Below are 20,227 nucleotides of genomic sequence, written 5' to 3' on the forward strand. Positions count from 1 at the left end.
TTGGTCTCCTTGCAGCCATCCCTGCCCTCAGTCCCCTGAGGGTGGCTCCTCCTGTTGCTTCCCTGGCCATGGAGCCTGCTGGAAAAATGCAGCTCCTTCCCCTGGGGTCCTTTGCCTCCCCTCTGCTTGTGATTCCTGAGTGGCAAAACCGGGAGGCACTGAAGGCCCTGGACCCGCTTTATCCTGGCCAGGAGCAGGGAGGGTGTTCCCTTTTCAGAGCTGCGTTGACCGCATGGTCGCCAGGTCCTGAAGCAGCTGTGCCTGTGCCCTGAGTCTCCCCAAGTTCCACAGGGAGATGCCTCCCTTAGCTTGGCTCGAAGCCCCTCCCTCTGAAGGACATCTTGGGTCTGCCAGACACTAACACCCTTTTCTGAGAAGCTTCTGTGAGCTTCCAGTGGGCGCTAGCAAGCAACCACCCCTCAGCCCTGGCTGCGTGTTTCCTATAGGGCTCAGGCTTGGGACACTAGTCTTTCCCTGGGATTTTCACCTTTTCCCCTTCCTCCCTCCTTTCCCTCCCTCCCTCCCTTCCTTCCCTTTTTGAGGTGGAGTCTTGCTCCATGACCCAGGCTGGAGTGCAGTGGCACAATCTTGGTTCACTGCAACCTCTGCCTCCTGGGGTCAAGTGATTTCCCTGCCTCAGTCTCCCGAGCAGCTGGGATTACAGGTGCCTATGACCATGCCCGACTACTTTTTGTAATTTTAGTAGAGACAGTGTTTCTCCATGTTTACCATGTTGGCCAGGCTGGTCTCGAACTCCTGACCTCAGGTGATCCACCTGCCTCAGACTTCCAAAGTGCTGGAATTACAGGCGTGAGCCACTGTGCCTGGCCCAATGCTTTTGTATTCCCCTGGGGTTTTCTGAGTCGAAAATAAGGGAAGAAGGTAGTCCTTCTTGGGTGGTAAAGCTGTGAGATGGGAGGCCAGGAGCTGGCTCCTATGGCTCCAGTGGGAAGCTTGAGTGCAAAGAAGAAAGTCACAGGAGATGGAGAGAGAGCATCTTGGAAAAGATTTGTGCCTGAATCCCGCTGTGCCTGAAGCTAGCTCTGCCCCTGCCCACTACGCAGTTTAGTGCCTTGAGCCAAGAAATCCCACTTTTTGCCCGGGCTGGTGCCAGTGGTGCTGCTGTCCCCTACCATAAATGAGTCTTCAGGAAACAGGAATAGGTTAGTCTGCCCTCGGTGAGGTGGGTACAGACACCAGTGTGCTGAGTCTGTTCATCCCTGTCCCTGGAACCTGCAGCATGAAGTGTCTGGGGTGAGGGGTTCCCAAGCAGCTAGTTCAGGCACAAAGAGAGATCCCAGAACCCAGTTAGGTTCAGCTGGGACTTATCAACGTGACTATTTAAACAACCTCGGAATCATTTGCCAGCTTGCAATGTAACGTCACAAATTCTTACCTGCTCAACTGTGAGCTCCAACAGTAGATGCTGGCCACCTCTCAGCTGTGTGACCTTGGATGTGGTTTCTCATTTCTGAAATGAGGATGCTCACAGTCTCTACCTCAGAGGGTAGCTGGAAAAATTAAATGAGCTAATCCAGAGAGAGGGGCTTGCTGTTCTCGTTATTTGCTGCTTTTGTTCACTGTGGTCAGCTTAGTGCCTCGCACAGGCCAGGCACCAAGTGGGAGCTTTGTAAATATCATCCAGTGATTGGAGGGACAGCTCCTGGTGTGCATGCCCTGTGTCAGAGGGACACACGGTCACACACACTGTCATTCTTGCTGTAATACACACACACACATGCACACACACACCCTCTGAGATCTCAGTGCCCTGTGCAGTGACTCTCCTGGGAGCTAGAGGCATCACCATCCCTGGCTTCTCCGGAGGGCAGCCTGCAGCTTCTAAGCTCTGGGTTGTCATCCCAGGAACTCCATGTTGCTGGGAGCGCAGCTTGGAGCCTGACTCAGCCCTACACCACGTATCAAGGGCAGCAGGACCTGTGGTGTCCTAGGAGCCTGGGGAAGTGTGTTGGAGGGAGCTGGTTAACCTGGGAGGACCAGGGACTTGCTGGAGCTCTTGCTTCTCGAGCTGCTGCTCTCGGGAAGCTCTTGTCATGCCATAGGCAGCCAGTCTCTTCTAATTCCCCTACCTCCCTAAGCAGCACCCTAAGTCCTGTCTGGGGGCCCTTATGGGGTCCCACTGGTCTTTTTACTGGGGGGAGAGAGGCTTATTTGTGGAGCTGAGATGGATTCCTGGTTTGCCTGCCCACCTGACCCCATTCCCTTTTCAGATGACCCCGATGGCCAGGCAACTCCATCCACCCCCTCCCAGACCCAGCCTCTCACTTGCGCAGCACAAGGGAGCATGGGTCTCTCTGGATGTTCTAGGCTGGTATGTTTCCTGCTGTGCCAGTGGCCCCAGGGGTTGTGAGTGGGGTGTAGTTGCAGCTTAGGCATCAAGTGTTGGGGACAGCGTGTCTGGGTGTGGCCCTCAGTGTGGCGTGGATCGTAGAATCCAGGCTGTGTAGCGTGTTACACTTTTGTGTGGAATGTCTTGGTGTGACGGGTAGATTGCCAGTAGACTGCGTTTTGGGGAATTATACTCAGAGCATTAATCCTTGGTGGGGCTGTTCGGGTCCTTGGGCCTTGAGAAGATAAGGGAGGGGGAAGGGCACCTCTCTTTAGGGTGCTCCCAGAGTGCCCCATCCCACCCCTTGACTTTGCTAGATTCCAGTGTGAGGCTTAGGCTCAGCTCACCGGGCAGAGGGGAGGAGAGCCCTTGTCTGGGTTCCTGCTGAGTTCAGAGGTCGTATTTCGCACCCCACCCTCCACTCTCCTTTGCTATAGGGATCCCTGGGTCAGATGGGGAATTCCCAAGCCCTTTGGCCGGTCCCTTCCAGTGGCCAGCTCCCAACAAAGGGGGCCGACCACGTGCCCCTCCTCGACGCAGGCCCTGAGTGGGGATACACGCGGGCCCCTGGACCCCGCTCGGGCCGGGGTGTAGTGCCGACGCCGCGCAGCTCCCCGGGTGGGCGCAAAGCAGCCCCCGGCAGCCTCGCCGCCCTCGCCGAGCCTCGCCCACTCCCAGTCCCAGCTGCTGCAGCGCTCCCGAAGCGGCGCTAGGGGGAGCTCTGGCAACTGGCTTCGTGGATGGAAGCAAAACCGTGCAGCCAACTGCGATTTCCTGGGACTTGCAGGGGAAAATGGGGAGGGAGGAGACGCACTGTTCCCCCTCCTCGGCAGCTCCAGACTCTTCCCGTGGGAGGCCGAGGAAGCAGCCCTGGGGGTGAAGGTGCCTTTCCTCCCCGCGACTCACGCCCCCCAGAGCCTCTTTTTCCCCCACCCCCATCGCGGACTTCCGCGGACCCCCGCGTTCTGGAGAGTGTCCCCGAGAACTTCGCCTCGCGCTACACCGGGATGCAGAGCCGAGCGGTCCCTTGCGTCCGCCTCTCGGAGTCGGGCTTGGGGGTCTCTTGGCGGCAGCCCCTCCTGTCGCTGCGGGAGGCGCAAAGGCTGGGGTGGGGGGCGCGAGCCGTCCTGCGGGGCGGCTGCGGGTGGCTGGGAGCTCGCACCGGCGAGGACAGTGCGGGGGCGAGAGAGCCAGCGAGATCAAGGAGCTGTGGGGAGTCGGCAACAAACAGCCAGCAGGCTGCCACTTTGCTTTCTTTTTCTCGTTCTTTCTTTCCTAACCCCTCTTTGCAAAGCTGGAACCATCCCGCGCGCCCCCGGCCCCGAGCCGCGGCTCCAGATGTGGATTTGGTTCCAGTGGGGAGAACGCGAGCTTCCCCCGGGCCTTGGCACATTCTCCCACTCTGAGGTCATTCCGTTGGTGGTCAGAGGGGAGCGCGCGCCGGGATCCTTCCTGCCTCCATCCACTGGGGAGGGAAGAGCGGCGGGCGGGAGAGGGGAGGGGCGCGAGGAGGGAGGGACACGCCGCCAGCACACCACCAAGTGGCACCGAGCAGTGATAACAAACTCAACTTAAAAAAAAAAAAAAAAAGGGAAAAAGAAAAGGAAAAAACTTCCCCAAGTTGCAGCCTGAGACATGCGGACGTGCAGGCAGAGGCGCGGGGCAGGGAGTGCGGGTGGCCCTGAAGCCCCTGGCGTCCCCTGGCTGCTTTCGTCGGCCACAGAGAGCTCAGACTCGAGGCCGACCAGGCCCTGCGCCTCTGCCTGGGCAGGAAATGTGCTGGAGGCTGGCTTGGCTTCCCGCTGGAGACCCCGGGGCGGCCTGTTCCCAAGGGGAACAGGACCCCCTGTAGTGGGGGCGAGGGCGGCCGAGAGACGCGCAGCACCCGATTCATCCTCAGCCACCTACATCACCCCCATCTCTCCCACCCCCGACATTGCGGATGTGGGCAGATCCCGCCCGCCCAGGCTCAAGAGAACTGGGGTTTACATAGGGGTGCGGGGGTCTCTCCCACACCTCTCTATCCTCCCCGCCACCCCCAGACAGATCTGAAAACAAGGTACCACCATATTCTGTAGTCGACTTTTTATTAAGATTAAAAATTTAAACAATCTGAACAGTTTTATCCGGTGATATACAATTTAGTATGCACAAAAATACAGGGCAATGAGGGAAAAGAGCCGGAAAAGGAAGGGTTGGCAACTTGTTTTGGGGTCCACACGGTGCTGATGGCAGAGAACCAGAGGGGCTGCAGGCGAACCCCACCTTTTTACAACAAAAGGCTTTTAAACAAATCTACCGAGCTGAAGACACAGGACAGGGTTCTCACAGGCTCGAACAATACTGGTTTCATGAAATGCAACCGAAGGCTGAACCAGGGCAGTGCAACTTAGAGAGAAGCACACACACAAACACCACAGCTGACCAGGAACTTAGTGCAAAGTCTCCAACGCAGTCGGCGGTCCCGGCCCCTCCCTCCCCCGGGGCCGCCAGGGATCCAGGTGAAGGAATCGACTTCCTTTTTTGTTTAGTGAGGACCGCAGTGCTCGGCATGATGGGAAATGTAGTCCGCCGTGCCCGCCCCCCACCCTTTTCCCAAACAGTGTCCGAGAGTGTCGGGGTGTCAGGCGCCACCCCCGAGTCCGGGAGACGGATGGAGGAGGGGAGGAGAACGGAGCCAGAGGGGCGGGGAGAAGAGGGGTTCAAGACACCCGCCCCGGGAAGAAAAGAAAAAAAAGTTGAAGTGTTTTCATTTCTGCCTTCTCATTTTGAGAACTTTGGAGTCCGCCCCCAGAGAGGAAATGTGACCCAAACGTCCCTTTCGGAGATAGAGTTTGCCTTTGTTTTTGCTCAGGATTTCACAAGACCCATTCCTCACCCCTCGGAGGGGCTCGGGAGAGCGTAACGTCGGGCTTCCGGGGTCTGACAACTGATTGGAATCGGGGTCTCAGGTCCTGCGCCCTCCTGCGCTGCGCCCCCAGCGCCCTGCCTCGCCCCCGGCTGCCCGGCACCTCCTCCGGGCAGCAGCCCTCTCTCACGTGGCAGGCTCCTCGCTAAACACCACTGCAATCACTACAATAAAAAGAAAAAAAGAGTAGGAGAAACACAAAGCATACTTAAATAGGCGCTTTTTCTCTCTGCAAAAATAAAGTCCAAGATTTTAGATTTCTTTTTTTTATTTTACAATTTATAAAACATCAGCCGCCTCCCCCAGCTCGTCCCAGCTCAGCCCCGAGTGGCCCGGCGCCCGCTCGTTCCCTCCTCTCGCCCCTTGGCCGAGTCTTTGTCTGGCCCCAGCCCCGCGGGGCCCCGGGTCCCTGTGCCCTCGGGGGTCCCTAGAAGGCGACAATGGCTCGAGTCCAGGCGCCGAGGCTGGCGAGCGCCTGCTTGGCGCACAGCTGCCCGTTGAGCGGCGGCGGCTGCTCCGAGGAGTCCGGCTGCCGGCTCACCAGCCCCGAGAAGCCCGAACCAAAGATGGAGATCAAGTTTGAGATGTTGGACGCGTCCGGGGACGAGTCCGGGCAGAAGTCCTCGAAGCGGGCGCGCTTGCAGGGGGCGAACGGGGCGCCCCCGGGGGGCTCGGCCCCCAGCTCGCCCGCGTCCTCCTCGTCGTCGTCTTCCTCCTCCTGGCCAGGGTAATACTTGCGCTTGCAGCCGGCGGCGGACGCCAAGCCAGGTCCCGGAGCGCCCTGGCCACAACAGGGGCAGTGGGCGGAGGCGCAGCAGTCCTGGTGCAAGTAGCCGTTCTCCACTGTGGTCACCACGTGAGTGTCCAGGTCCAGCACGGTGGTCTGGCTGCTGCAGTGCACGCCGAAGTCCGAGGGGGCCGGGTATGCGCCCCGGTAGAAGCCGGGGGAGGAGGCGGGGGCCGGGGAGGCTGGCGGAGAAGCGGTGGCGGCCGGAGGGGCAGCCCCTGGGGGCGCGGAGGGCGCGGAACAGGCGGCCGGGGCGCGAGGGTCCCGCGGGCAGAGCGCAGCGGGTGCGGGCGGCAGCGGCAGCGGCAGCGGCAGCGGCGCAGGACCCGGCTGCAGAGGCTCCAAGGGCTGCCCGCGGTGGGGCGCGCCGTGCGGCGGCTGGAGCGCGGCGCACCCGGGCAGCTCCGAGAGCGCCCCCGCGCCGCCCGCGGGCGCCCCGGCCGCCGCCGCGCAGCCCCTGGGCGCCGGGTGCTGGTGTTGGTGCAGCTGCTGCTGGAGGTGCAGCTGGTGGAGCTGGTGGAGCTGGTGCAGCTGGTGCCGGGCGGCCGGCTCGCGCGCCTCCGCGTCCCCGCCGCCTCCAAGTTGGAGCGGGCCGAAGTCGGCCGCGCTGGCCGGCATGCCCGGCGCCGCGTACGCGAGGTGCTGGTGCTGGTGGTGGGGCGGCTGCTGCTGTTGCTGCTGCTGCTGGCGCCGGTAGAGCTCGGCGTAGCGCTCGCTAAGGTAGAGCTGGCGCGCGTTGCGGAGCACGTAGGACACCAGGAGGTTCTTGTGCAGCTTGATGCCGCCGCGCTGGGTTCGGGAGCTGTGGATCTTGCGCAGAGAAATGCTGATCAGGCTCTGGGCGTCCAGGGCGCACTCCATGCTCCCGCGGAGACGGCGGCGGAACAGCCGCCGCCGCTGCTGCTGCTGCTAACGCTGCTGCTGTTTCTGCTTCCAGCCGGCCGCCGGGGCGCGCCGGGCAGAGGGAAAGGAGCCTGGGTCAGCGGGTCGGCTGCGCTCCGAGAGGAGCCGCCACCATGCGCTGCGCGCCACCCGCAGGCTCGCGCTCCCCAGACGGCGCCAAAGCAATGAGCCTCGGCCGGCCCCGGCCCCGGCTATTTAGCCGGGTGCCCGGGCCCCGCCCCACCTGCGTTGAGCCAATAGGAGCGCCGAGAGGCTCCCGAGTGACAGGCGCTGCCCGCCCCGGGGCTACTCGGCTGGCCAATCAGACCAAGGCGGTTCCTTTGTGCTATTCAAATACCGAACGGACCCCGGGCCTCCAACGCCGCCGCTGCCTCGAATGTTCTCCTGGGGCCGCCGCGCCGCGCGGGACTCAGAGCCGCTGGGGCTGCAGTCTGCAGCATAGGTCGCCTGGCAGCGGCTACGTTGGAGCCCGCGGCTGCCCTCGCCTCAGGTCCCGGGAGTCGGGGGTCGGCTCACCTGAGTGCTGCGGCCACGGCTCCTCCCCCTTCCGCACGGCTGGGCCTCACCTGCGGCAGGTGCGCGCAGCTCCCGCTCTGGGCCGCGCGGCGCCTCCACCTGCTCACCTGTCGGCCCCCTGGTGACCCGCGGGAGCCAAGGCCTCGCTACAGGAGGCTGGTGGGGCCGCCGGCTTGACACTGGGGGGCATCAAAGGAGCGAGGTTTTGGGGGTACCTTTCACCGCAGGGAATGCCGAGTGGCCTCTGGGAATGCTTGCGGGAGGGAGGTCCTCCCCGTTTGTCTGACTGGAAAACCCAAAACATCATGAATTTTGACCTTCTCTGATGGAGAGAGTTTCGAGGCCAGGAAGTGTTTGGACCTCGCGACCAACTGAGGCCCAAAGGCGTCTTAAGAGCCGACTCTGAGTTTCCTAATCACTGGCTCAGTAACCTTTCCTTTCGTGCCTAACTAATAATAATGACAATAGGGACTATTATTATGGGCCTAGTATGGGGCAGGCCCTTCCCGGCAATTCCCGAAATCTTGACTCCAACGTTTGCAGAGGAGGGGCCTGAGGCTGGAGGGACATGGGGAACCACACTTCCTAGCGGGCAGAGCTAGGATCTGGGACAGGACCCTGCGCTCCAGATAGGAGGTGAAAACCAAGGCCTTTGAACTCACCGACTCAACTTTTGTTGACAGTTTTCCTTCTTATCCCGAACCATTCAGGGGTCACCTTCTCGCAGGTGGGGGCTGAGGCAATGGGAGAGACAGGGTTGCTGATTCCTGGGTGCTCTATCTGGACCGAGAAGCATGAAGGATGCTGATTGCTGCTTCCAGGAGGTTTCAAAGTTGCCTAGGGTGGAGGCTGCCCAGACAGCTCCAGAGGCTCTTGGAAGTGGTCTGGAGGTTTGCCTGAGGAGGGTCCATGAGTAGAACCTTGAAGGATGAACAGGGTCTGCAGAGTCTCCCAGACATAGGTGGACCTTGTGGGGTTGGGCTCAGGGGAGGCCCGTGAGCAGCCGTTCTGCTGTTCCACCTCCTCCTCAGGGGGTCTTCTGAGTCTCTGCGTTTTGAGGCTTCCTTCTGAGTTCTCAGCACCTACTTCATCCTTTGATGGGAGTGGAGAGGCCCACAGCCACCCTGTGGTCTCTGGGTCTTTCTTCAGTCTTAAGAATTGTTTCCGCAAACAGTTTCTTAGCATCTTCTCCATGCCAGGCGTTGAGCGTGAGAACAGAGTTAGCGGTTGTTTACCTTATTTTTGCGATGAGGAAACTCAGACGCTGACAGTGTGAGATTTGCCTAGGATCACATGGCCCTAGACCTGGTGCTTTGTCTCTTCTGGGGCCCCTTCATATAATCTCAAACTGGTTTGAGTCCCTGTGACCCATAGCACCTCTCCAGGCCTCCTTCCAGAGAAGCTGGGTTTGAAATTTCAGGAGACTTCGGAGAAAGGATGTCCTTCCTACATTTTATTGGTGATAGAGACCTCCAAAGCTTTGGAACTTGCTCAGGTGATAACACGTAGAAGTAGATAAATACACTGTCCCTCACTTCCCTGGTGTCTGTCTTCAAGGCACTCAAAGACTTCATTTTTTCATGTTTGAAGTTCGCCTTTGAGACGTCACTAGCACGCAGAAGGAACTGAGAGCTCCTACTGGCTCTGCAGTGGTGGGGACTCTGCATGCAACAGTGGCTGGGCAATCCACAGTTCTGGCACGTTGCAAGCCCACAGCTTCAGAAAACATCGACCCTGATTTCGGGCCTTCTTTCTATAGTGGCCCAGTGTTTATCGGGGGAAAATAAGAGTTTACGTACCTTGCCTGAGGTCACACACCAAGAAGGGGTGGAGTCAGGATCTGAGCCCAGGCCCGTCTGTTTCCAGGGTGGGAGTTCGCCAGAGGTTCCTCCAAATCAGCATCCAATGTCAATGGTGCCGAGGCCAGTTCTCAGGTCCAGCTCAGGATGAAAGTGACCTTGCTTTGATCGACCTCCACCACTTTCCTCCCAAGTGCTCTGGGACCAGGGCCCACAAGGAAGTAAATGTCGGCCCTAGCCCCAGCCCCTCATTCAGCGCTGCACCCCAGAACACGGTTCTGGGTACCCAGATGGAGATGGACAGGCAGGGATGGAGGTGGACTTCCAGCTACAGGGTAGGGCAGAGGGACCAGGCCCCACACGTGGGCAGCTCGTCGTGGCACCTCCTAGTCCCCCACAAGGTGAGTTTTGAGCTCTTTGAAGTTCCTTTCATTCCCTGGGGCCAGCTGAGAAGTGCTTAGCCTCTTCTGGGTGGCCCCATCCTCTGGGGCTGTTGGGAGCCCACACTCCATCTCTCCTATTTCTCAAGAACTGAGAAGTGGGCTCGTGGGGAGGGCTCAGCAGTTGTGCAGCTTCATAAAAACCCTTGATCTTTTTTGAGGTGGCCTGGGAAGGGAAGGCGCCACAGCTGTCGTCAGAAAAACCTTGCTGAAGGAGGCAGTGGGACAGCTGAACTCTTTGGTGACCCAGGGAGTGGTGTGCCCTGAGGGGCACACAGTAGGAGTTCACAGATGTTTAGAGAATGGGTGGTTTGCGCACTAGCCTTCTGTTGGGATACATGAAGGTTCAGGGCAGGGGACTGTGATGGTTCAGGGCAGCGAGTGTGCGCGTGTGTGTATCTATGTGCACACGTGTCGGGAGAAGGTACCCTCATCTGCACCCCATGAAGGGGGATAGGCCCACATGAGACAAGGATGGACTGGCCTGATTTGTCTGAGCACCTGAGAAAGGTTGGGGATCTCACCTTTCCCCCCAGAGCTGGGGAGATTACATCTGGCACTGAGTCACTGCTCCCTGAAGGAAGTTAATTACTGCCTCAATATTTACCGAGTGTCTGCTGGGACAGCATGGAGCTAGGGCATGGAACCGCTGGAGACCTGGGCTCCCGTCAAACCCCAGGTGGTGTCAGCCCTCCATCAGAGAAGTTAACACTTCACAAGTGCACACATGCCTGTGGACACCGCCTGGTCACCTGGGCTTGGGGGGTAAGGGACATGTTAGGAATGATTGACAGTGGGATTTGCCCTGTTAGCTCCCAGGGGTGGACTAGGGGAAGGGGTCCATAGGCAAAACACTGTATTGGGTGTTGTGTCGGAGGAAGGGGGAGAGAAATTTGGAATTCACACATTCATTCACTTTTCATTTGCCTGAGAGATATTTCCAGAATCCTTCTCTGCAGTCCCTGGGAATGGGTCAGGGAACATGACGTGATTATGCCTTCAGAAGGCCACGATTCAGAGGGAGGCAGACAAGCTAAATAGACCAGAAAATACTGAGAGCCAAGTCTGTGATTGGAAGGACATGGCTGGAGGAGGGCAGGTTCAAGGCTGGGCTGGGAAGTAAGAAGCTGAGACCTGGAGACCAGGAAGATGGGGGCTCCTCCAGCAGCGAGAACAGCAACAGAGGGGTCCAGCCAAGGGCCATGGCGGTCCACAGTGGCCACTCACCTGTGGCATGAGTGAATCAATGAACCTTAGGATGAAGATGACACTGTTGTTTTGAAGGGCTCTGGAGATAGGCCACCCCCACCCTCAATTTCCAGATGGGTAAACTGAGGTCTGGAGAAGAGGAGGGATGTGCTCTGTGTTCAGGGTGTGGATTCAGAGCTGGGGTGGCAAGTCAGATGTCTCACTTGCTGGTCCTGCTTCGAGCTGCCCTAGTGCGCTGTGTCTGTGGCTTGGAGTGCGGCTTATTCCGGAGGGATGGGGACCAAGACCCAGGGCTTCGGGCAGTGGCAGGGAAGACAGAAGGGTGTGGCTTGCCACAGGTGTCACTGTTGAGACTTCTCTCTCTTAGGCCGAGGAGCCAGTGGCACTTGGACTCTGGAGCTCCTAGCTGGACCCTAGGAAGGCCATTCTGTAGCTGGTGGACATGGGGGAGTAGGGCTAGGACCCCGGAGCTTGGGTAGCCTCCGCTGGCCCCACAGTACTTGCACCCTGTCACTGGCCCAGGTGGAGGTTAACGAATCCCCCCACCGTTGTCTATGTTTGCCTAGCATAGTCCTGGGCAATCGGCCTAGTACCCAGAAAGCCACTGTGGCCCCTGGCTTCAAGGACTTATGTGTAAGGAGAAAGACTTAACAGTGTCTTCTTGGAGCTCTTGCTCTTACCAGGCACTGAGCCAATTCTCCTTGAATTCCCACACCAACCTTTGAGGCACGTTCAGTTATAATTCCCATTTCATGGATGGAGCAACTGAGGCAAAGAGAGCTTGGGTGACTTGCCTGTTCACATGGCAAGGAAGGAGACGTGACTGGGCTCTGGGGCGGGAGATGGGGGGAGCACTAGGAGCTTCGGGAGAGGAATGCAGCTTCTATTCATCTGTCCTCTGGGTGAATTCTGTACGTCCATGGAGTGTGCATAGGGTGCAGATGTGATCTCTCACATCTGGGGTCCCTGCTCCAGCATCTGGCAAAGGCTGGATATCCATTTGTTTATTCATTCATTCATTCACCATGGGCTGAATGCTGGCCAACGTGCAGGCGCTGTACTAAGCTGTGGGGAGAAAGGCAGGCAGATCTCGCTCCCCGGAGCCATGCTGAAGCATCCTTGAATCTTCGGAGACAGATCTGATTGACTAGTAGTGTCTGCCTGGAACCCTGGGTGCTCCAATTGATTAGTGATGTCTGCCAAGGGCTCAGCTGGAGCCTTTAGGGCAAGTCTGCTGGGCGGTGTTCTGGGGTGAGGATGGGGTGTCCTTCAGCGCTCTGCACTTCAGGGTGGCCTAACAGAGTGGAGATGAAGGGGCTGGAGAAATGGGTTCTAGTTCCAGGTTGGTCCTGTTATCCCTAGGGAACATGCATTGCTTCTCGGGCCTCAGTTTCCTCATTTATCACCTGACTCACAAGTCCTTTGAAAGTTGAGAGGCACTGTGAAGGGATTAGTACTGAGACCAGAAAGTTTCCCCGCCCTTTTTTCTCCTTTCTCAAGATCCTGCTGGGAGCTGAGCACTCTGGGCAGGCCAGAGTTAATCCTGGGCAGGGTTGGGGTGTGTGATTGTGTGTGCAAGAGAGTGTGTACGCATGTGTGTGTATATATGTGCATGTATGTGAACATGAGTGTGAGACTGTGGACATGAGTGTGCATGTGTGTATGTGCATGTGTGGACATGTGTGAGCGTGCACGTGAGTGCATATGTGCGTGTGTGCATGTGTGCATGAGTGCATGTGTGCGTATGTGCATGTGCGAATGCATGTGTGCGCATGTGTGCATGTGAGTGCATGTACATATCTGTGTGTGCATATGTGCATGTGTGTGGATGAGTGTGCACGTGTGCGGACGAGTGTGCATGTGTGCATATGCGCATATGCATGTGCATGTGTGTGCATGTGTGCTATGTGTGTGCATATGTGCATGTGTGGATGAGTGTGCATGTGTGCAGACATGAGCGTGTGCATGCGTGTATATGCATGTGTGCATGTGTGCAGGGATGTGTGTGAGTGTGCACATGTTTATGGGTGAGTGTGCATGTGTGCATGTGTGGGTATGTGTGTATAGTGAGCGTGTGTACGTGTGTTCATGTGCGTGTGCATGTGAGTGTGCGTGTGTATCAGAGTGTGCGTGCATGTGTGTGCGTGTGTGCATGTGCACATGTGTGAGAATGCGTGTATACATATATGCATGTGTGTGGACATGAGTGTGTGTATGTGTGTGTGTGTGTGCATGTGTGTGGATATGAGAGTGTGTGTGTGTGTGTGTGTGGTGGTGGCAGCTCTGCTTTCCTGGCTGAGTTGTTTATCACTCAGTATAGACCTTTGTCCCTTCCTGGGCTCAGCTGGGAGTTTCTGAGGAGAGAGAAGCTCCTTAAGTCTTAGGAATCCTAGAATGTTTTTCTTTTCATTTGAGTGGTAGGAGCTGGCGTACGTGCCTCTCTCCTCCCCACTCCACGTGTAATAACTGTAGACACTATTGTGTCAGACCCAGGACAACGTGTAACATGTATTATTTGTCAGGAATCCTCCAGTGGATCTCTCGAGGCAAATGGTCCTGCAATCCCCATTTCACAGTGGGGTAGACTGAGGCCTGGGGAGGTCTGGGGCCATGCCTCTCTCTCTGCTGTGTGGGTCCCACCCGCTGGTCTGAGCTTCATTCATCTTTGCCAGCTGTGCTTCACCCTGGCCCTTTGACTGTGCATTCATTTCCTCACTTGCTCAGTGGTCCCTTCACAAATATTAAGTGCCTACTGTGTGCCGCAGCAGCCCCTGCGCATTCCAGACAGGAAGCAAACAAGCAGTAAGTAAGCAGATAAATAAGCGAGCTTGCGATACAGGGATAAGGGAAGTCAGCCAGGCTTGGGGTGGGGCTTAGAGGAGGGCAGACTGTCTGGCTCCCAGGCCTCCCAGGCCCGCCTCTCTGCTGGGCCTGTGCCCCTTCTCAGCGTCCAGACTCCTCAGCAGTCAGTTCCGAAGCTCAGGCTGCACTGGTGCCCCTCCTGCTCCCCACCCTAGTGAATTCTTAATGCTACTTGCACGGAACAAAGCAGTTTTGGTGTTTGTTTTGAGAGTATTTCTCAAAAAATCATTTCTCAAGTGCGTGTGAGGAGAGAGCGAGAGAGACAGCCAGCCCAGCAATCCCCGGCTGTCTGCCCTCAGTTCCTCTCCCAAGCTCCTTTTCATTCCTGTTTTTTTAAAAATGGGGCCAATTAGAATTTACATTCCTGAGCTCGTGTTGGTGAAAGGGCAACAGGCAGGACCCCTGACATCTGTGTCTTGTGTCCACCCAGACCCTTGGGAGCTTGGGCGCTGTCATTGCCTTCGTCATACAGATGAGGAAACTGAGTCATAGGAAGAAGTTTCTGGTCAGGGTCTCCCACTGAATGGTGGACTGGAAGGGGGCATGATTCACACTCAGGTCTTGCAGCCAGGCTCTTTCCACGCTCCACACTGGCTAGCACATTACACGTGCACACACACACACAAACATGATGTGCACACACATATACCCACATATACACATGTCCACACACGTGCACACACACAGCCTGCACACACACACACACACAAACACATGCACACACAGACACACAAATACATGCACACATGCGAACACACAAGCATGATGCACACACCCACATAAATACAGGCTCACACGCACACATACACACACCACACATGCACACACACACCACACATGCACATGTACACACACACACACACAGGCACACACAAAGATGATGTGCACACACACTCAAAGGGGCAGAGAAGAGGAGGGGGCGAATGTGTGGCGGGGAGAGTGGAACTTCGAGGTTTGAGTGGAGGGCAGGGGCTTCTCTCCCAGAACTGACCCCAGAATGTGGCATGGTGGGTCTCTGTCTTGTGTCCTGGGTGGTGGCCCCCAGCACCCTCTCCTTAGCTTATTTTCTGAGGACTTGCTGTGTCCTTGCCACTAAGTTCTTTGCTCAATGAATCGATGAGTTATCTCTGTGAACCCTCATGATAGAATCTACAGCAGAGGTACTTTCATTACCACGCCCATTTCACAGGCCAGGAGGCCGAGGCTCAGAGAGGTGGGCCAGTCTGCACTCCAGACTGGCTCATCTCCATGGCCAGCTCGCTGAACCCGGAGACCTAGTGGAGGGCGGGGGCAGGCACTTGGGAGGAAGCAGCAGGTGGCTTCCAGGACTCAGAGTGGAGGCTCGGGAATATCTGTGTAACCCTGACAACACTCTGTGCTGCTCTTGTTCGTCCTTGCAGCCTGGATTCATGGGTTCCTCGTGCTCTGCCCTGTGGCTGCTCCTGCAGGAACAGCTGCAGTGGCCTGGCCTGGTGTCTTAGCTTCCCTTCCGTCTGCTTTCCTCCTTCCTCATGGCAGCATCTCTCCTCGGTTCCTGATTTTTCTGCTTGTCAATGAGGACATTTTATTTATTTATTTTTTTGAGAGGGAATCTCGCTCTGTCACCCAGGCTGGAGTGCAGTGGTACGATTTTGACTCACTGCAACCTCTACCTCCTGGGTTTAAGCGATTCTCCTGCCTCAGCTTCCCGAGGAGCTGGGACTACAGGCGCACATCACCATGCCTCGCTAATGTTTGTGTTTTTAGTAGAGACAGGGTTTCACTATGTTGGCCAGCTGGTCTCGAACTCCTAACCTGAAGTGATCTGCCCACCTCAGCCTCCCAAAGTGCTGGTATTACAGGCGTTAGCCACTGCGCCTGGCCCAGTGGTGACATCTTTAGTCCCATTGCCTCATTTGTAAGAAAATGGAAGGGCTTTTTTTTTTTTTTTGAGACGGAGTTTCGCTCTTGTTACCCAGGCTGGAGTGCAATGGCGCGATCTCGGCTCACCGCAACCTCCGCCTCTTGGGTTCAGGCAATTCTCCTGCCTCAGCCTCCTGAGTAGCTGGGATTACAGGCACGTGCCACCATGTCCAGCTCATTTTTTTTGTATTTTTGGTAGAGACGGGGTTTCACCTTGTTGACTAGGCTGGTCTCCAACTCCTGACCTCAGGTGATCCACCTGCCTCAGCCTCCCACAGTGCTGGGATTACAGGCGTGAGCCACCCACCGCGCCCGGCCACATTCACTGCTGACTCATTCACTGATTCTCTGAAGACTGGAGGGGTGGATTGATTCACTCCTTCAATGGACATTTGTTGAGTGTCTGCTATGTCTGATGCCCTTTCCAAGGCATAAGAGCAGGGGAAGGGACAGTGGCTTGCAATGTACCCAGGGAGGCAGGCTTTTCTAACTGTCTAATGAAATCAGACAGTATTCAATTCAATGAAACCACAGCTTGATTTCTCTCCTGCAATATCACACAGTGAATTTATTCTAAGGCACCCACTCTCTTCCCATCAACATCTCTGAAGTTGGGACGTGTCTTACCATTGAGAACACCTTAGATTTGGCAAAGTTAGGCTATTATCCTCATTGGACTAGTTAACGTTTATTTATTTATTGTTTTATAGCCTAAGTGAACACTGAGATAATTAACACTCATGAGGCTGGCATGTCATAAGCAGACCTCCTCGTCTCACACTTAGTGACTAGTTAGTTCGGTCCCGTGTTGGTTAGAACGGCCTATTAGGGTCACGGAGAAGGGAAGGCATCCATTTTTTCTTGAGTATATATGTGGCAGTGTGCTTGTTCACAACACAGGATTTTTAAAAACACCCCACCAAGCACTTGCATCATCTCCATTGTATGGGGGATTTTAAGAGAGGAAAGCTTTTCTGGAATCCCTCACTGGAAGAGCTGCCCTGTTCCAGAGCCCATGCTCTGAATCACCCTCCATTGCTCTGTACAGAGGCCCACCCTGGGATGTAGCCCTAGTCCCATTTCGAATGAGGGAACTGAGGTCCACAGAGTTTACCTGCTCTTCTTAGATTTATGAAGTCAGAAAGTGGTAGGGCTGGGGTTTGAACCCCAGTCTCTTATTCCCCAGACTCAAATGCTAATGGCTCTCCTCTCCTGCATCTGGCTTCCCCAGGGCCTTAAAAATGAGGCTGGGCCGGGCATGGTCGCTCACATCTGTAATCCCAGCACTTTGGGAGGTTGAAGAGGGCGGATCATGAGGTCAGGAGTTCAAGACTAGCCTGGCCAATACGGTGAAACTGTGTCTCTACTAAAAATGGAAACAATTAGCTGGGTGTGGTAGCAGGCATCTGTAATCGCAGCTAGTCGGAGGCTGAAGCAGGAGAATTGCTTGAATTCAGGAGGTGGAAATTGCAGTGAGCTGAGACCGCACCATTGCACTCCAGCCTGGGCGATAGAGCTAGACTGTCTCAAAAAAAAAAAGAGGCTGGACTGACAGTGGAACGGTCCAGAGACCAAGACCAGAAAGGGAGTCTCTTTGAGCCCTTCTGTCTTTAGGGTTCTGGATGAGGATGCCCACAGGGCCTGCCTGCCATGCCCACTAGGTTAGTGTTGGGCCAGAGGGAAGGAGATTCTGATGGAGCTGAAAGGGCAGCTGATAAAATTAGTGACCGCAGGCTTGCTAATAGCACTGGAGGGGCCTGGTGATGGGAGGCCATCCTTGTGAGCATCTTAGTGGAGTTTGAGCAGTTTTGGAAACTCATAATGAAATTTCATTGTAAATAAGCATGAGGTAAGGAAACAGATAAGAAAACTGAGACTCAGGCCAGGCACGGTGGTTCACGCCTGTAATTCTAGCACTTTGGGGGCTGAGGTGGGTGGATTATTTGCAGTCAGGAGTTTAAGACCAACCTGGCCAACATGGTGAGACCTTGTCTCTACCAAAAATACAAAAATTAGCCCAGCAGGGTGGTGTGCACCTGAATCCAGCTACTTGGGAGGCTGAGGTAGGAGAATGTCTTGAACCCTGGAGGTGGAGGTTGCAGTGAACTGAGATCGTGCCACTGCACTACAGCCTGGGCAACAGAGTGAGACTCCATCTCAAAAACAAAGGAACAAAAAAAGAAAAAAGAAAAAGAAAACTGAGGCTCAGAAAGTTCAGTAGATTGAATTACTGTTCAACAGTTATTTGCTCCCCTACTCCGTGGGGCAGAATAAATGTCCCCGCCCCACTGACTTTGGCCTTACCCATATGACTTCCTTTGGCCAGTGGACCGTGTGTAGGAAGGACAGCTTACCTCCTGAACTCCTGACCTCAAGCAATCAGCCCCCTCGGCCTCCGAAAGTGCTGAGATTACAGGTGTGAGACACCGCGCCTGGCCAGACAGCCTTGGTCTTAAGAGGAGGCCGTAGGGGACGTTGCTGTTTCTGCTCCACCTCTGGCATATCTGTCATCTTTCATGACAACATATATCCCATGTAGTTTCTGGTTCAAAAGGAACATGGAGGCAGGTCGCAGTGGCTCATGCCTGTAATCTCAGCACTTTGGGAGGCCGAGGTGGGTGGATCACTTGAGGTCAGGAGTTCGAAGCCAGCCTGACCCACGTGGTGAAACCCCGTCTCTACTAAAAATACAAAAAGTAGCCAGGTGTGGTGGCGGGCACTTGTAACCCCGGCTACTAAGAAGGCTGAGGCAGGAGAACTGCTTGAACCTGGGAGGTGGAGGTTGCAGTGAACCGAGATTGCACCACTGTGCTCCAGCCTGGGTGACAGAGTGAGACTCCATCTCAAAAAAAAAAAAAAAAAAAAGGGCCAGGCACAGTGGCTCTCACCTATAATCCCAGCACTTTGGGAGGCCGAGGTGGGCAGATCACAAGGTCAGGAGATCGAGACCATCCTGGCCAACATGGTGAAACCCCATCTCTACTAAAAATACAAAAAATTATCTGGTTAGCTGGGTATGGTAGTGTGTGCCTGTGATCCCAGCTATTTAGGAGGCTGAGGGACAAGAATCACTTGAACCCAGGAGGTAGAGGTTGCAGTGAGCCAAGATTGTGCCACTACATGCCAGCCTGGCGACAGAGTGAGACTCCATCTCAAAAAAAAAAAAAAAAAAAAAAGGCCCGGCATGGTGGTTCACACCTGTAACCCCAGCAGTTTGGGAGACCAAGGTCAGGGGATCACAGGGTCAGGAGATCGAGACCATCCTGACTAACATGATGAAAACCCATCTCTGCTGAAGATACAAAAAATCAGCCGGTGCGGTGGCGGGCACCTGTAATCCCAGCTACTGGGGAGGCTGAGGCAGGGAATTGCTTGAACCTGGGAGACGGAGGTTGCAGTGAGCTGAGATCGGGCCACTGCACTCCAGCCTGGGCGACAGGGTGAGACTCTGTCTCAAAAAAAAAAAAAAAAAGTGGAGACACACGGAGACGACTTGAACCTAACCCACAGCTTGGAACCTGCTTTGTCTGATTCACGACTTGGAACAAAACTCCGCAGTTGAGACTGGGCATGGTAGCTCACGCATGTAATCCAAGCACTTTGGAGGCCAAGGCGGGCAGATCACCTGAGGTCGGGAGTTCAAGATCAGCCTGACCAACATGGTGAAACCCCGTCTTAATTTATAAAACAAAAAACAAAACAAAACAAAAAAAACTACATAGTTGAGCCCAGGTTAGACCATAGACCAGGCAAATTGCAGTCAACCTCCAGATGCATGAGTGTGAGAATAAATGTTTGTGTAGGCCTCTGAGAATTTGAGGTTGTTATACAACACCCTTATGGCAAAAGCTAACTGCTCCATGAATATTCAGTGACTTGATTAAGGCCGTACATCTGATTTGTGGAAGAGCCAGGGTCAAGAATTTTGGCCTCCTTGGACTCCCCAGACAGTGCTTATCTGGGTGCTTCAGGAGATTACAACCAGTTATAAGAACAGCACAGGGTGTGAGGTTTCCCTGTAGGCATCTGGGAGTTTTTCTAGTTCTCTTTCTTTTTTCTTTTAGATAGAGTTTGGCTCTGTTGCCCAGACTGGAGTGCAACGGCTCAATCTCGGCCCACTGCAAGCTCTGCCTCCCAGGTTCAAGTGGTTCTCCTGCCTCAGACTCCTAAGTAGCTGGGATTACAGATGCCCACCGCCAATGCCTGGCTAATTTTGTATTTGTAGTAGAGATGGGATTTTACCATGCTGGCCAGGCTGGTCTTGAACTCTGACCTTAAGTGATCTACCCACCTCAGCCTCCCGGAGTGTAGGGATTACAGGTGTGAGCCACCCTGCCTGGCCCTAGCTTGCTTTCTTTGTCTGTCTAATGGAGGCAGCAAACCGGCTGTATAGCAACACTTGTCTGACTACTCCTGGCGTCTCATCACCATAGGCAAGTTTGGAGATGGAGAATGTTTGGAGGGAAAACTATTAGAAATTTTTCTGTTGTATGAGCTTTAAGGAAATTTGGCAAGACAGCTAGTAGTTGTCAGAAGTTTTTTGCCTTCTCA

General features: G+C 55.4%; 1 protein-coding gene across 1 annotated transcript; it reads right to left on the reverse strand.

Moving 5' to 3' along the window:
- Positions 1-4,420: 4,420 nt before the first annotated feature.
- Positions 4,421-7,119, reverse strand: IER5L (immediate early response 5 like). Its single transcript, XM_035260037.3, has one exon. It carries the CDS (start codon positions 6,904-6,906, stop codon positions 5,686-5,688), a length of 1,221 nt encoding a protein of 406 aa, XP_035115928.2. The 5' UTR covers positions 6,907-7,119; the 3' UTR covers positions 4,421-5,685.
- Positions 7,120-20,227: the final 13,108 nt, after the last annotated feature.

Source organism: Callithrix jacchus, chromosome 1 (genome assembly GCF_049354715.1).
Source record: "Callithrix jacchus isolate 240 chromosome 1, calJac240_pri, whole genome shotgun sequence".
In the NCBI taxonomy this organism is placed as follows: Eukaryota; Metazoa; Chordata; class Mammalia; order Primates; family Cebidae; genus Callithrix; species Callithrix jacchus.